At 48.9% G+C, this 17,048-nt stretch overlaps 1 protein-coding gene across 1 annotated transcript in view; it reads left to right on the top strand.

The window, feature by feature from the left end:
• Positions 1 to 17,048, top strand: part of RPH3A (rabphilin 3A) — a 72,327-nt gene that overhangs the window by 36,786 nt on the left and 18,493 nt on the right. Inside the window, exons 5-9 of the mRNA XM_024196117.1 lie at positions 650 to 815; positions 4,413 to 4,451; positions 7,661 to 7,822; positions 14,169 to 14,258; positions 14,752 to 14,841. Coding sequence (XP_024051885.1) covers positions 650 to 815; positions 4,413 to 4,451; positions 7,661 to 7,822; positions 14,169 to 14,258; positions 14,752 to 14,841 — 547 coding nt within the window. The remainder of the gene's footprint in view (positions 1 to 649; positions 816 to 4,412; positions 4,452 to 7,660; positions 7,823 to 14,168; positions 14,259 to 14,751; positions 14,842 to 17,048) is intronic.

Here is a 17,048-nt window from a genome sequence, read left to right as displayed (position 1 = left end):
ATAGGTTACTTGGAGACTTTCCCTTTCTGACAGGTTGCTTTCAAGCGCTGTGGGTATATATGTTCTGTAACATGGTGTCTGTTCAAAGGGAGGTGAAGTTTGGAGCCTTGGTACTCGATGTGTCTGAGTCTGGGAATACAAGGACCCAATTCATGGCCCCTGGTCAGGTCATTTGCCCCAGTGCCAAGTGTGTGTAAGGTGCTGCCATTTTGGACTGGCAAGGTTCTGCACTCACTTTGCACTGCCACAATTCACCATGGCCCTGCCTATTGTGCAATCACCCAGCATGCTTGTGAGTTGGAGAGTGAGTCAAAAAACTGCTGTGTGCGAGAAGCTAGAATCATCTGTTCAAGCAGGCTGGAGAGTTAATTCAAGGCTGACTATCAAGAGGCTCCACCCACCATTGCTTTGGGTACCATGCTCATCATTTCAATAAACAAGGTGATAAGCATCAAACGAGCTCTCGAAGGCTGATCTGCCCAGCCAGAATGTAACTATGGGGCAGCTACTAAGAGATGATTTGACCCTTAAATGTGGGTCACATCCCACCTTGTTTAATAAATGAATGCTCTTGTGGACGAAGCACTGTCATTTTCGGGAGAGCGAGAACCTCCCTCTGAACCTCCCTTGTGCTCTGCCTCTTTCCCAGGTGTGGAAGCGTTCGGGGGCGTGGTTCTTCAAGGGCTTGCCGAAGCAAGTGCTGCCTCAGCCAATGCCCGTCAGCAAGACCAAGCCGCCGCAAGCCCCCAGCGAACCTGCCTCCTCGGAGCCACCTGCTCAGGACCCGAAACTTCACTCCCGCACGCTGAGCCGAGGTAGGGGGTGGATTTCTGTCCTTCTGTCTCCTCTCCAGTCTCTCTAACGCAGCCTGAGGGAGTGGTGGGGTGGCTCATGGCAATAGAGCGCAGTGTCTGGTAGTGATAGTTCGGAAGATCCATCCCTACGTGAACACACTTTGACAGTAAAATACTCAGTTGTTTTATTGCTAGTGTATGTTTCCTGATCAGCCTGTAGTTTGTCCTTTTTATTTTTTTCCTGGGGGGAGCTGGGTGGCTCCATCCCCTACTCCTCAAGACTCAGCCCTTGTGCCCCTTCTATCTGGAAGATCTCCAAGGCCCTGGGCAGCTTTTTAAAGGTTCTCTAACCTAAGCCACACACACGGTTGTGGTAAGTACTAAAGTGTGTTCTGTGCAGGGAGACAAAGTCACTGAGATGATTGCAGGGAAAGTGGATTAATGTGAAACCTTGGCACTGCAGCAATTAAAATAAGAAATCCCAACAAAACAATTTTGGCCCCTTATGGATTCAATTAAAACGATCAATGGGCTGCAGTGCCCTTTAGAACGAAAGGCGTGTTCACACAGTAAACCAGCAGCCTGATTGGTACTCTCCAGAGTAAGCCTTGGATTTTGATTTTGGTCTGGAGATAAAGGAGAGCAATTCCGTCCATCCCCTTGTTCAAAAGCTTCCGCTAACTTAATCACATGCATCTAATCAGCTCGGAGGATCTCTGCTAAATTCCAGCGTGGAGTGAAACAGGGAAGGGAGCTCAGTCCTGAGTTCAAATCCCGATCAGTAAAACCTCTTGGGGAAGCACAGCTAAAATTCTTCCAGTGGGCGACCTCCATTTGGTGGGATTTCCTGGCGCTCCAGGATCACATAATTGTCCGTTCATTGAAGATTGAGGCTGAGGCATCCTACTTTAGTTTATTCCTCAAGTGGTTAAGATAAGGCTTCATTGTCTTCCATTCCTAGTTCTGATCCTGGCCATGTTCGGAAAGCCCTGGAAACTCGCCTGTTTGTCCCGGCTTTTCTGTAACCGTTGGCTCAGCTTCTTCTACCTAGTCCCCTCTTCCCTTTAAAGTCACGATGCTGAGGGTACTGTAGGATATTAACCCCCTGTGAGTGGAAATTGGTTTTGCCTTAATCTAAGCCATACATCCCAGTCCCAGGATGATGAACACTCATATATGCTTCAAGCAAACGGCTGCATTGGCGAGGAGGGCAGCACTACAGTGCTCATTGCGGACCTCCTCCTCTTTTCATCTTGGTGTGAGTGTTCACTCCAGTCACTGATTGCTCTTTGTTTGTGCTGCTCAGGCCAAGCTGAGGCTGGGGCCCCTGCCGAACAGGACTCTTACGGTAAGAGCGCTGGCTTTCAAACCTCTACCAGGCTGCTATCTCATTAGTGCATTTGCTAAATGTGCCTGCCTGCTAATGCTCAGGGACATGCAGCAGCCAGGTTTCTCTCTCGCTCTCCCTCCCCCCCCCTCCCCCCGTAATCCATCAACAGGGCCAGTAAGTGCATGAAAGCTTTTGATTACATTGAATTTCCTCTTTAGTTTTTTCTTTGTAATTTATAAACAGGTGTGTGGTGGTGGGGGAGGGGGTGATGACTTCAGAGAACGCTTCCCATGCGATGGAAAAGGCTCATTCACCCAGAGAGATGACCAGTGTCGTCCTGCCGAGCAATGATGCCCGTGGCATCTGGCTCAGAGGTGCTCGCCTCTTCTTTCCCACGTTCCTCTTACGTGCTTCCGCTCTTCCCTTCTGAAGAACGTCTTCCGGCAGCCTACCCCTCTCTGTAGCAAGAATTCAGAGCTCTTGCTAGCTAGTTTCATATTCCCTCTCTTCTTGTGACCCTTCCACACCTCCAAACGCCTCACTCGTTCGTGGCTGGACTTGCAGTCACACAGGGACCATAGCAAAACAGTGCTGTTCATGAGATTGTGTAAATATCGGCTTGAAAACCTGCTTCATGTGACCAACTGGAATGTTTCTGTTGATTTCAGTGGGCGTTGGCTTGTGTTGCTTGTGAGTTTGTGTCGGGAACTTCTTAGGATTCTATCCAAAGCTATGGTTAGAGATGGGTCAGCTGCAAAATTCAGGTCCAAATTTCAAGCTCCCAAAGTCAGGGGATGTTTGGAGTTGGGGTTCTGGATTGGTCCCATCTCGAATTTATGGGTTTTTGAAGCCGGAAAGGACCCCATTGATCACTGAGCCTGACCTCCTGCATAACACAAGTCATCATAGAATCTCCATTGTTTTCTTGTCATTAATCACTTACAAATATTTAGTCCTTTCTGCGGTGGTTATTTTTATCCAGGGGTTCCAGCTAGCCCTGTAATGTAGTTGTGGGAAGCCTGTCACATAACAGGGTATTTTTACACCGACACCACCCATTTCACAGGAATTTAGTTATTTTGGGGCACTCCCACCTCCTGTCCATTTCTCAGTTGAAATGTTGTAATTGAAAGAGCCGAGCTGTATCTGTAGGGGGTGTTTCCTGACGTGGATTCTCATGCTCCTCACTGTATTTTCAGGTTATTTAATGTGAGTCACACAACCCCTCCCCCAAAACCCTTCATGTGAGAGAAACTTTAGAGAGAGGCAGCTGACGATTACACCTCGTTAAAGAGACTGAGACCACCACCCTAGAATGGCAACTTCTACTCCTGACGTGGGTTCCCTCTATGGCCTTGAAAACTCACCCAATATAACCTACACTAGCACAGAGTGGGAAGCTGGCCCCTATTAGTGCCTGGTCCACAAAGAGGATAAGAGCTTACTACAGCTTCCAGCTAGAAGAGCTACTCTTTTAGCGTGAGCCGTAGAGGCGCCTGCTGTTAGCACTGAAAGTCCTGGCTTCTCACCGAACCTGGGGGGTGGGTTAGCCTTAAATTTCTTCGTGGTAAAGGAGGATGCTGCTGATTAACTACTCTGGGGTGGGGGGAATATTAATAAATAAATGAATGTAAAGCACTTTGAAGGTGAAGTGTGCTCTACAAGTGCTAGGTGGTATTACTCAAGGGGCAGCATTGTTACTCACCTCTATCCTATCAACTGGGTTACAGTCACTTCCTTAACACCTTTCCTGGCAGGATGGTCCAAGATTTTTTTTACCCTGATTTTTAACCTGGCCTTATATCAAGTAGCCCCTGGCTTCTGGGCAGAGGTGGGATGAAACCTGCTTTCATTGGTCTTGGATTGAGGTTCCTTTGGGACCTCTTCCCTGGACTGGGGAGAGCCCGGGTCACAGTGTGCGGCATTCTCTCTGTACTCCTGTGCGTGGCTGGTGGAGAGCGAGGGGTGGTGCTTGGTCCCAAGCTCACTTCTCCTGCCTGGCTATGAGCTGCCATCACCAGGTCGGCCTCTTTATTTGGAATCGTAGCCCCATGATTAAAATCTGAATCGCAGTGTAAATCCCATAGAATTACGTGACACCCACATTTAACACCAGGCACATTGAGGCTGTCAGAATAATGATTCGCCTGCTGGTTACTTTGTCTTCGGAGCAGCAGAGTGTCGCTGATCAGTATGGCTCTTGCAGACTGAGGTCTGGCCAGCAGTACAAAAGCAGAACCCCCAGCCTCGTGTCGCTGCAGACGTTCACCTTTTCCATTTCCTTTCAGGTGGCCCTGAGGAGAAGAGGGGAGTGGGCAGGAAACCAGGTTTGTTTCTAAGCTATGGATGCCTTTCCCCCCTTCCTTAATAAAGGATTTCCTCCCTCAATTTATTCCAGAGCCAGAATTTGCTGGGGCAGATGCCCAACTGCCTTCAATAGCTTGGAAGTTTTGATGATTAGTTAGCGAAGCCATGTTTAATTTCCAAGTGCATACATGACACTCTGACAAAGCCATGGCTACCTAGGGCTTTACAACTATCCCTCTGTAGCACACAGTGGCCACTCAGAATTCCACAGTGATAGCAGAATAGCGCTCGGACTCCAACACCACAGGCCCTGCCACATGCACTAAAGGAGAATCTCCATTTGCCATTAGCAATATAGGGCTTATGACCTACACTTGAGCAATTCTGTTTGCATCCAGTAGAAGGCAGCAGTGCATATACACACTAGCCTGTTGATTTGCCCGGCGTTGCAGTTTGCTTTTGGGTTTTGTTTTAATCCAAGTCTGTTTTTGTTTGTTTAGTCAAATCCCGGGACCCCAGCCACGATTCTGAACGTGGCTATAGTTCTGAAGAAGAGAATCCTGCTGCCTACAGGGGAAGGAAGGGGACGAGACAGAGGCCAGAAGCAGGTAAAGATTTGCTAGCTTGGCTGAGAGCAGCGACTAATGCAGGGAGGATCTGGGTTCTGTACAATGGCTCTGCTGGCTCTTGATGGGCCAGAGAACACCCCCTGGTGGCTGTGACACGTCCCATTGGCAATGTGCCTTCAGGTGCCTCAGTCCAAGCCTGAACGGGAATTCAGGTGCTGAATGCATTAAAGTTTCTCTGAATGGAAAGCAGAGAGAGGCTGGCTGCCGCCGCCCCCAGCTTTCGCTCAGGAAATCTGGCCAGGCAACATCCTGAGCAACATCACAGCTTTCCGTGCACTCTCCGCTCCCAGCACTGACGCATGCAGTTGACTCTGGGGGGTTGATTTGGCTCGGGGAAAGCTTGGGCCTGGATGTAAGCAGGTGCACTTGCTTAGGAGTCTCACCTGTTTATGACGGGGCTGAATGTTTCCTGGCCTGACTGTCACAGGTAACGAGCACCTGCTGCTCCCACTGAGCTCAGATGGTGGTGCGGGTTCGAGGCCCGAATGAAAACCAGGCCTTTAGACTCTTCTCCATACTGAGCAAAACTCACTCGATGCGGACGGCTAGCGCAGCACTCACGCACCACTCAAGTCCCCCCAGCCTCTGATTTTTGGTTGCCTTGACACCCAAAACCGGAGGCCGCCACAATCTGAGGCTGAGGCCTTTTGCTGGGACCTCTGCCCAGGGGTGGATTTCACCCACTGAGAGCAGACCTGCGGGTGGGGAGGGGTTCCTGAGCATGCAGCTGGTTTAAGCAGCACACTAGCCCACAGCCCAACCATGCCTCAAAATCTTTCCTATGGACAATGACTGGGGACAGCAGCTGGGGACAGTCACCCTATTTAAATATGGCTGCCGCTTGCGCATTTCTGCCCCCAACGTCGGCAGGGTCTTAATCGACCTTTAAACCATTATTGCGTGTGACCGTTTATCACTATTTAACCAGGCTGCTCCTGGTTATCAGCGCCCTCTTAGTGTGCCAATGACTTTCCCAAGGCTGCCTTTTGTATATATCCCGGCTGTTCTGCAGAGACAAGGCTCCTGGTGTGAGAGGCACGTTTTTTCCCCACATTAACTCTCTCTACACTTACATAGCCGCCCCCCACCTGGTGCTATACACACTCTCCTGGTGCGCGGTGACCCTGAGAATTCATCCAAGGGTAAAGATACCATTTATGTCGTAAGAAAGATTTATACCTGGCTTGTGCTGAAGATGCCAGGTAAGTGTGAGACCTTTTGCATTCCAGCCGGGGGTTGCAATTTATCAACAAGAGGAGACCAGAATCACTAACCAACGTGGCTGTAATTTATCTATTCAAACCGCTGGCACCAGATGAATGTAAATAAAGACAAAGACAGCGATTGTGGTTGTCTCTTAAAGGGCACAGTAAGGCTGTCATTTCGTTAGTGAGCATGAGACGTTAACATAAAGGGAAAAGTCTCCAGCATGGGTTTCAGCTTAGCCCTATGGCCCCTGCGTGTAGAGCCCGACCTCCCAAAGGCATTTCCCCCTCTGTCTCCCAAGCATCCACTCTTACAAGCCTCCCCCGAGCAGCTGAGCTGAGGGTAAGCCATTGCTCAGTAGGACCCGTTAGTGTCCCTGCATGGCGTAACATACCCTGAATATTGCAAAATACCCAGTCGTACATACGCCTCTTCAGAACACTCCCTGGGCTTGGTCACGCGTCCTTGCATGTATTTTGTCCCAATGCATTGCTGTCAAACAATGTATTTTGTGCATTTATGCCTGTAATTGTGGTTTGGTGCAAACAGCTGACGTGCCAGATTCACAGCTGGCATAAGCAGGAGCAACTCAATTGATTGAGCTCCTGCTTCCCCCAGCTGGCACAAAGCGTAAAGCGAACTGCATGCTAAGGAGCAGGACTGCGGCCCTTAGCTAGAGATGACAGGCTTCACTTGGGGTAGCAACGAGCGTCGCTAGAATCTGCTGAGAAGTTGTTTCTTTCCAGATCTGCCTAACAAAATGGTTCGATTGGAGAGACGCGGGGAAGCCATCTGCTTGGCTCTATTGGATGACTCCAGCCAGTCTCATACATTTCATGCCGTTGAGTTTCACCCTACTGTGAGACGGAATGAGGCCTGTGTCATTTTGTTCTTCAAAAGCCAGCTCTCTGCCGGCCACCTTCGCTCTGGCTGTTGCTAACAGCCGCCTGTTTTCTTGGCTGGCTTTGGTGGCTTGATAGAATCACACAAATTTGATCAAAGAAACCCATATCATCTAGCTAGGGATAGCTGGCTATTGTAAGCAGGCCATTGTATACCCCCTCTGGCCTAATCCTTCATTCCCATTGTCCTTCTACTCTAGGTGGCTAATGCTAGCACATTTCTTCTCAGTTTTCCTCTCTGCCCTTTCCCGTCTCTCCCTCCCTTGCTGTAACGTGCTCGTGGCAGAGGAGGTGATAAAGCTGGAAGCTGCCCTTCCACAAAGCAATGTTAGCTTCATAAACACGGTCGTTATGGCCAATAAAAAATCCCCAGGTCTGACGACGTTCCCAGAGTTCCATTGGGGGTGATTGGGATACATGTAAATGGGATGGATTTATAATTGTGATCGAGAAAAGCCAACCTCCCAGCTGCTGCTGTTGCTGTGCTTTCAGGCAGTGAACCAACGGCTGCTGCTTCTGGCCGGGGAAGCTACCCACCTCCTAGCCGCAAACCGTCTGAGGTCAGAATGGCTCCAAGTGGCAGCGAGTTTGCTGGCAGGGTTGCTGAGAACTGGGACTACGCAGCGGAAAGTGAAGTCAACAGGAGCCCTGGAAGTGAGAGAAAGCAATGAAAAGTCTACTGTGGGGGTCGTTGGGGGTCAGGGGGAGGGTGGAGGGTGGAAGGGTGGGAGCGGGTTCCTGGTCCTGTCTGCAGGCTATAGGGTTGTGTAGGATAGTGTGCGATCAGTGTCCGTCTGGAAAGAGCCAGCCTGGAATGAAGTGGGGTAAGTTGTGCCTCTCTGACTTATAGGGAACAGCCTGCTTTGTCCAGACTGACCCTCCAGAGCATTCTCCTAGCCGGCAAGCAGGACCCTTTTCCCCTCCCCTTAAAGTGATAGCAACCAACACCAACCTCAATACACCACACTTAGCAGACTGAATGCTGCTGCAGACCAAATAAATCTGGCTCTGAATATGGCTGGGTTTCTGGACAAGCCCAAGACCAACACTCCCTTCAGCTTCGGGAGGCTTGAAGCCCAGTGTCTGAAGTGAATCTGCTTGCACAGAGCTGTGCTTACGTAGGAGGGGCTTGCACGCTCACCCCCTCCTTGAAGAGAAATAGCACCGTTGTTTGCCTGGGTCTGTCTGAGCTGCTCCTTTTAAGCCCAAGCAGAGGAGAGATCCTGCTGTCATTATTTACGCCAGACTCCCACAGAATTCCTAGTGGGCTGGGTTTTTTAATTTATCCTCAGTACTTAACCTTGAGGTAGGTCAAAATTCTACAGATGAGGAAACTGAGGTACAGAGGTCAGGGGGCTTGCCCAAGCTCCTGCAGTTAGTACTTGGGCCAGACTTCGCACCCAAAGAGTCCTGGGACCCAGTCCTTCCATTAGGCCACCATGCTGAATACGTGTCAATGTCTCTTGCCTTTCTCATGCTGGTGTGTGTGCAGGGGTGTGTGTGTGTGTGTGTGTTTTTAATATAATTATATATGTATAATGTGTAGGGAGTATGTATAATACATGTTAGCGTGTGTGTATACACACGGGTGTGAAGTATATTCTTTCGCCCTTATATCAAAGCTAACCTCTTCTTCCACAATCCTATCCAGCCATATTAAATATCTAGGGAGTGCTATATAAAGTAGGATGCTGTGATAGAGGACTGTGATGTTTTGTTCTATTCCCTGCTCTGTGGCAGATTCACTGTAGACCTGACCCTACTTCTATTATAGTCAATGGAAAGTTTTTCTATTGACTTCAGTGAGGCCCCAAGTGCCTCGAGCAAGCCACTTGTTATTATTGATTTAACATCTATATTGCAGTAGCACCTAGAGACCCAACTAGCTCCATTTCTCCATGTCCGTATCTGTGAAATGGAGCTATCTCCCTAACCCACAGAGGGTGGGCTTGAGAGGCTGTGTGCGTGTTTGCAACGTGCTTTGAGATCCCCAGGTAGAAGGTGTTATGTACCCGGCATTTTTATTGTTATAAAACTAGATTAAATGCAAAATAATTGTTACCTTTGGAGAATTCAGACAGTTTCCCAAACATGTCTCCTCTTCCAAGGTGAGGCGGACAGGTGCCGAATGATCCCAGCCATAACACACTGATGCTGCACGTGACTCTCCGTGCGGTAATTTCAAAGCTTCATTGATGAAGGCTGCTGCACTGATTCTGCTCGGTGTCACTTGTTCCATGAAAATGTAATGGGCCCCAAGCTATTGTAAATTGTTCTGATAAAAACGGATGACTGACAGCTTATGCCAGAGCTTGTCGAGGACAGAATTCTCCCTAGGGGGCGTTGTAGGTTGACAGGCAACTTCAGAGACGGCCTTTCAGCTGGGAGCTGAGCTGGCAAATTTATTTCCTGAGCTAACCACCACTGGAAAAAATCCAAGTTCTCTTTAATTCCTTGGATATAAAAGGAATACTTAATAGCAAACTGCTGGAGATACTAATCATGTAATTCCCTTGCCTGATGCCAGATGGAGTCTGTGCTTTCAATTTCATGTTCCTGTGAATAATAGAGGTACAGTGGACTGAATATTAAGGGTGTCTATCAGCTTGCGTGTCATGCAGGAGCCCTCCGGGCACTTGAGCTGTACTTTCCCAGTTTATTTCATCAACCATAATCTCTGTTTAACAGTGCAGCCTGGCAGTAGTTCTGTTGTTTAATCCAATCCATATCTATGTGCAGTGGAGACTGAGGCAGTAGTTCCTATTATCTTAGAGTTACTTGCAGCGAATCAGTTGTAATCTGTCTACCAGCAGAGTTCATTGTCATACACGCTGGGCTAACCTGGTGCAGTAGGTTGGAAGGACTGCATCAGGAAACTTTATAAAGATTTTCCCCGGTGCACGCATGCAGTGAGGTCTGAGTGAATACTGCGTAAAATGTCCCGTCAATAAGATTTGCAGCTGCTGCTGAATTCAACTCAGCCGTGCTTTAAACAAGTGCTTAAATCCTTCCCTGTTCTGAAAGCAATGGGGCTTAAGCATGTGCTTAAAGCTAAACATATGCAGAAATGCTTTCCTGAATAGGGATACTTTCCTGACACACTCATCCAATCGGGGAAGAAACAATACCGTGTGACTCACTTTATTCCCACTCAGCACAGCTTGAATGGTGAATCCTTGAGGATTTTTTGCTCTAGTCGCTACCCAGGTTAAAAATAATCAGGGAAAAAAGGGTTGTTTTAAAAAAAGAAAAAGAAAAAAGAATGCATTTGAGTTAGTTGCGACCTGCTCATGAACAGTGTGTGAGCTGAAGAAGTGAGTTAGTTGAATAACTTATTTGTTGCAGATAATTTGCTCAGCTCTATGTATGGCATCTCACTTTAAAGTGGAGATAAAAATTGCTTTGGAATACCCAGTGCACCCCTCAGGATGTGGAGTGTAACTGATCTTCTGGCAATATGTGGCTGAGAATAACTTGAACACAGGAACTGCCGGGCTGGATCAGACCCAGGGTCCACCTAGTCCAGTATATTGTCCCTGATAGTGGCCAGTACCAGATAAAGGTGGAAGCGTGGCTTGCTCTTTCTGTGCCCTGTTCAAATCATTCTCAGTGCACGTACATATTGATAGTGGCACTAGGCATGGTCTGAAGTGAATGGGTTGTGGGCTTGATCTTGCAAGGTGCTGAATTCCCTTCACCTCGCAGCAGTTTGCAGGATTAGGTCCTAGGGCTGCTTGTCCACCAGGCCCTTGTTCAAAATGAGCTGCAGCAGCCCCACCATTGTATTCAGTTTTATGGGGCACAGTTTTTTCCCGCTCTGTGACAAAGAGGAGCACCTGTTTTATCACATCCTGTAAGGTCATAACTCCAGCTGTGCAACAGACATGGAACCTTATTCTGTTGCCTATAAATATAACTTCCCAGAGGCCATGCTGATCTGGCTTTGCTTGATCAGCCTCTGCTGGTAGCGCTCACTGAAAAACTCTGCTTCACCTTCTTGGCGCTTGCGTTCGTGTCTGATGGGACTGTGTTAGCGCCAGTCAGTGGTGTGGATGCTCGGCAGCTTTTATGCTCTGATCCCTGTGGGGACTTGCCCCACACCTTCACCTCTTCCTGCCCTCCTTACACCTGGCTGCTGGAGAGGGGCAAGAGGCTAGCTTGTACCCAGAGGTTACCTGACCCGCAGGAATGAAGCGGTAGGTGATTGAAACCAGTTCTGAGACCTGTCAGGCACTGGGATCAATGGACGTTTTCATAGCAGTGGGTGTTTGAGACTTTATACCTTGTGACAAGGCTCCTAATCAGTTTCTGTTCTCTACTCCATGCTTCCCACACACACCAGTGTCCCACATATGTCTCCTCCTTATTTCATTTCTGCTAAATAGAGCTCAGCCAGTTGCTCTCCCCTCTGAGCGAAATCTCTTGTTTCCTGCCTTCTGGATGGCGTCTGGCTGCAGCAGCGCCTCTCCCCTGCGCTCTGCAGCCCTCCTGTGAACAGCGTGATTTTCCTGTGTCAAATAGGTATCAAGAGGCTTTAATTACCTCAGCCTCTCTCCTCTGAAATGTTTCAGGCTAGGCCCGAAGCCAGACCCCTGGTTCCGTGACTGACAGGACTGAAAGGCCCCGGAGTGGGCCTAGTTCTGCCGTGTCATGGTTAAGGCTAAGATTTTGTCGCAGAGGTCGCGGAAGTCACGGATTTCGTGACTTCCAGAGACCTCTGTGACTTCAGCTCGTGGCGGCTGGGGAACTGTGGGGTACCGGGGACCCCCCAAACTCTGAGCCACCGTGGGCATCTGGGAGACCCTGCAGCTCCCAGCCACTGTAGGCAGCGGGGCCCCTAGGAGCTCAAAGCTACCATGGGCAGCAGGGCCTCTGGGAGCTGCTGCAGGCATGGCTCCCAGCGGGTGGGGGTGGCCCCCTCAACTCCCAGCAGCAGTCCCTCTGAGCCACGGTGGGTGGGGGAACCCTGCAGCTCTGAGCTGCCCTCCTTCCCCCCTCCCCCGCGGGCGGTGTGGGGACCCTGCAGCTCCCCATTTTGTCATGCATATTTTTAGTAAATGTCCTGGATAGGTCTTCTGTGATTTTTTCTTTATTGCCCTTGACCTGTCTGGGACTTTTACTAAAAATATGTGTGACAAAATCTTCACCTTAGTCATGGTGGCTGGGGCAACCCCTGGAGCTGGGCACAGAGCAGGCTGTTAGAATATGTGGCTCTGTTGGACAAAGTCCTCTTCTTTCCTTTAAGGGGGGAAAACTGTGATGTGCACAGCTGTGGAGACTTGTGCAGTCAGTGGGGTGCAGTGGTGACCAGAGAGCATCTATCAGTGCCCCTGGCAGTGGGGGATCGGGAGTAGACTGCCTCCACCCAACCCCCACAGAGCATCCCTGCTCAAAGTCCCTTTTCTTTGGTTTTTGGGGGATGGTGGTTCTGCCCTTTGTGAATAGCTTAATCCCTCCTCTGTCAATCCCTATGGGAATAAACTCCATGCTGTTCGCTGGCCACAAAGTCCATTTCCTTCACCATATTCTCACGTCCATCTCTCGCTGATGCCCAGCGTTTTTGGATACAAGAAGCACAAAGTGGAGTGAGCCGTTTCGCTGGGTGGATAAATGGATGTTAAGTTCATGCAGTACATTGGCTAGTTTCACTGTATGTAGCAATAGGGTATTGCATTGAAGCCATGCTTCCTGAGCACAGCTGGTTTTAAAAGAACTGCGCATGGAACTAGCACTGAAACAGCAGCAATAAGAAATGAGTGAAGTCAACTGCATGTTATTGACACAGGCGAAGAATATCAGAGAAGAACCGGGAAAATAGTGGCATCTAATAATAATAAAACTGGGCTCTGATCTAGCACTTTTCATTGGTAGAACTCCAGGTGCTTTACAAAGGAGGTCAGCATCATTATCCCTATTTTACAGCTGGAGAAACTGAGGCACAAAGCGGTGAAGTGACTTGCTCAAGCTCACCCAGCAGGCCAATGGTGGAGCCAAATTGCTTCACTGCCAGCACTCGATCTACGGGGCCACACATCCCCTGTAGTGTCATTAGGTAACACTGCCTTTCATCTGGCTGTTGGAGACCAGAAATCTCTGTTTTAACCCTGTCTTGGCCACACTGTCGTCGGGTTATTCTCCTAACATTCCCCACTGTTACTAGCCCCGGTTGAAGTGCTGGTATGACTGGGCTCTGGGGGCTGCTGGTGCATTTGATCATTGTGTCACTAAGCCTGTTCTGAACTGGGCTAGACGCAGAGTTTAAAACAGCCGCTGGCCCACGTTCGTCCGCTCCCCTTCCTGCCACCAATAGAGCTGCAATGGTAGTAGCAAAGGTGGGAAATTTGGGGGAAATGAATCTACTATGGACAGTCCACATTGCAAATGGGCACCCACAGGCCAGTCACTGAATTGCTCTGTGCCTCATTGTCCCCGTCAATAGTACTGGCCCAGCTTTGCAATGCACTTTACTCCTCGCATCTCAGTCTGTATCGAAAGGTGTGGGGAGACTCTGGTACTAGGTGACTGACTGGTCGCTATGGCCCAGTTTTTCAGAACTATTTGATTTCAATGGGAAGTAGGCACCTAAACACCTTTCAGATCTGGGCCTGTGTGTACAAATACATCCCCAGCTCGGTAAGCGGGGACCCTGTTTTAGGAAACTTTGATATGGGCTTTGAATTGAATTCTTGCGCACTCCCGCTGGATATGCCCGAGCAGGGGATGGCCTTTGTGCTAATGCAATTTGTTGCGATGGTGGCAGTTTAGGAGAGGGGCAGGCACTCAGCTGGTGTCAATCAGTGGTGCTCCATTGATGATTAACGGAGCCATGCAGACATGACTAGCAAGAGACCCGCACACCAGATCCAGTTATTCTTCTCATGCCACTCACTGACGTGCATGTTTCTGTCTCTTACCGAACAGCTGTCATGGCTCTGCAGTTGCCCGTGTCTACAGATTCTAAATGCCCCGTTTCGCCTCTAATCTTCTCTCCTCCTTGTAGGTGTAAAACGTGCCAATTCCGTTCAAGCTACCAGGCCTCCTCCAGCGACTAGTCAGAGCTCTGCTGCCCAGGCTACTCAGCCAGGTACACGTTCTGCTTTGACGTATTCTGGGTCCGTTTGTGCCACAGAGGTGCTGGCTTGCGTTGGGATAGTGCAGAATGGCTTCCCGGAGTGCGGGACTGTGCTTTGAAGGCACTACTGATCACTGACACACAGACACACACACAGACACAGACACACACACATGTAATGGATTTTCAAGTATCTCACCACGAACCAGTGCTGGAGCACAAACCGTGACCTGGAAGCCAAGACTCCTGGGTCACTGCTCTAACAACAGCTGTTCCCACAGGGGTGGCTTGGTACAGGCTGTGGGAGGTCTTTGTTTCCTTGGCCTGTGCCAGGAGGTGGATGAGGTTGCATGCCCCATTCTCTCACTGCTGCTTGATCAATGGTAAAAATGACTCCGTTCCCAAGGACCAATGGGGGGTGGGGGAGAAGGCGGCTCTAATCGTCTGCCCTTGAGGGGTCGTTGGCTTTGCCGCCTGCTGCAAGATGACAAGATAACTTTTTATACCACAGCTCCTCCAGTGGGTGGCAGACAAGAGCCCGGGCCTGCTGGGAGATATCCAGAAAGACAAGGTAAAGGATCTCAATGGGTCCCCATCTACTGTAACGCACTTTCTTGGGTCACAGAGTTTCCTGCTCTAAGAGATGTTCCCGCCCTTATGTCAAAATGCTTCGAAAGGGTGACAAAGCAGGTGACAGAGTTAATGGAAAACATGGAGATTTTGAAATGAAAATAGCATTCAGAGCAGAACCTAAACTGTCTCTTCTGAGGCTTGCCCGTCTGATCTCTGGTATTTAACAAACACCATTTCAGGTGTTTCCATATTGTAAACGGCCTGTTCTCTGCATCAGGGCAAGAAATTCTTCTAGGTAAGGCTAGTGACCTGTCGGTATGGTTACTAGCATGCCCGTACAGATAAATGACTTAGAAAAGGTGGATTAATGGCGGCATTGGGAGCAGATCCCTCTCTTTGTTTAGTCCGTGTGCCTTACTGATTCATCTCTCTCTGTGGCTCCCATTTCTTTCATTCTGCACCGTAATGATGGATTAAATGGCGAAGTCTCTGCCAACGTTAATTGACAGCCAGGTCAGGGGACTCACTTCTGAGCAATTTTGCAATTTATGATTTATTTAAAGTTTTGCGTTTCCTCTTAGAAGGCCAAATTCTGCTTTCATTTACCCTGGTGTAAATCTGGAGTAACTACTGATGTTGATGGGGTAACCCGATTTGCACCCAAGTAACGGAGAATAGAATTTTGCCGGTGTAGTATTAAAAAGCTCAAATTAAAATGAATGTCTTCTTTCACCTTCCCTTCCTGGAGAAACAAGCTGTGCCACATTTGAATTTCAAGCTGTTAATTATAAGCATTCAGTTCCATCTCCTCTATTAATTCACGTTAAGAAGGTGCTTCCGCATTCCCCTCAGGCTTTCATCCCAAGATCTGAGAGTAGAAGTGGGTCAGCTATCTGTTTCCGAGCTTTCAGATTTTCCTTGACTGAGCCCCTCGTATTTGGGGAATTCTGACTCAGCAAAAGGTTGGGTTGAAATGTAGCATCTCCACCTCTTATGGCTTAACCCCACGGCAAAGGAAACTGTGAGAACCCCGTTATGTAGAGATCACCTGATAAAAAAGCAAAACCTCTCGCACATGCATTATGTAGAAGCATAAAGGGCCCCAGATGGATGCGTTATTGTGGCTTCCATAGAGCAAAACGGGGTAAGAAATAATCCAGGATGAAGTTCATTTTTTGCTCACCATGCATTTTCCTCCCTGATAATTTACTAGTTGAATCACTGTAAGCCAAGCAGCCATCTTGACTGATCGCCATGGCCATGCTCAAGCCCCTTTGTTTAATTTGGTCCTTATGCCACGTCCATCCCTTTGGTATCTGAGCACCTAAATGCCTGGGGCAGATTGGAAGCCAGGTCACCTGACTCCCAGGCCTGCATTCTAGGCAGTAGACCCTGCTACCCTGTTTTTGTGTTTGCTTTCAGCAGAAGATTGTGTTTTACTCACATGGAGGCTTGGGGGAAACAAACATAAAGCTTGCCCACTTGGGTATTGGCACCACAAGCATGGGTATAATATACATAAGGCACAGAAGCCAAGCAGAGTTTCCCCCAAACTCCTTAGCACATCACGGGTTCCCCACCCACCTAGCAATTTAAGGGGGAAAGTACCTGTATAAATGAGGTGCAGTCCCATAGAATGTGGAATGTCAGATTTGCTTATGCAAATAAGAACCTAAGAGTGGGCATGCTGGGTCAGACCAATAGTCTGTCTTCTGTTGGTGGCCAGTGCCAGATGCTTCAGAGGGAATGAACAGAACAGGGGCAATTCTGAGCTGCTGGCAGTTGGTTGTTTAGGGACACCTGGAGCATAGAGTTGTGTCCCTGACCCTCTTGGCTAACAGCCATTGATGGACCTATCCTCCATGAACTTATGCAGATCAAATCATCGCAACAGGTTTGAAGTGGCAGCAGAACCGCTGCTAGATCTGTGTCACCGTCGCCATAGACAGGATTCCAATGCTCATCTCATGTCTCAAGCACACCAAAACCAATCTGCAGGGGTGGGTTTTTCAAACCCGCGGGTAGCCAGACTGGCAGTAGGTGGGTGAATCTGTATAGGGCAACAAACTTAAAATGATGAAAGGAAATACTTTTTAGCATAAAAAGGCCACGAGAAGATCCCTCCCTTTTATGAAGGAGTCTATAGAATAAGCTAGAGATGCATTGGTCTAGTGGGTGAGAGAAGCAGAGGGAAGAGGAATTTAAAATTGATAAGCTCCAATGGCTGGAAGTTGA

This window comes from Terrapene carolina, unplaced genomic scaffold (genome assembly GCF_002925995.2).
Source record: "Terrapene carolina triunguis isolate 2854851 unplaced genomic scaffold, T_m_triunguis-2.0 Scaffold234, whole genome shotgun sequence".
Classification (NCBI taxonomy): Eukaryota; Metazoa; Chordata; order Testudines; family Emydidae; genus Terrapene; species Terrapene triunguis.
This window is presented reverse-complemented; position numbering and strand designations above follow the sequence as displayed.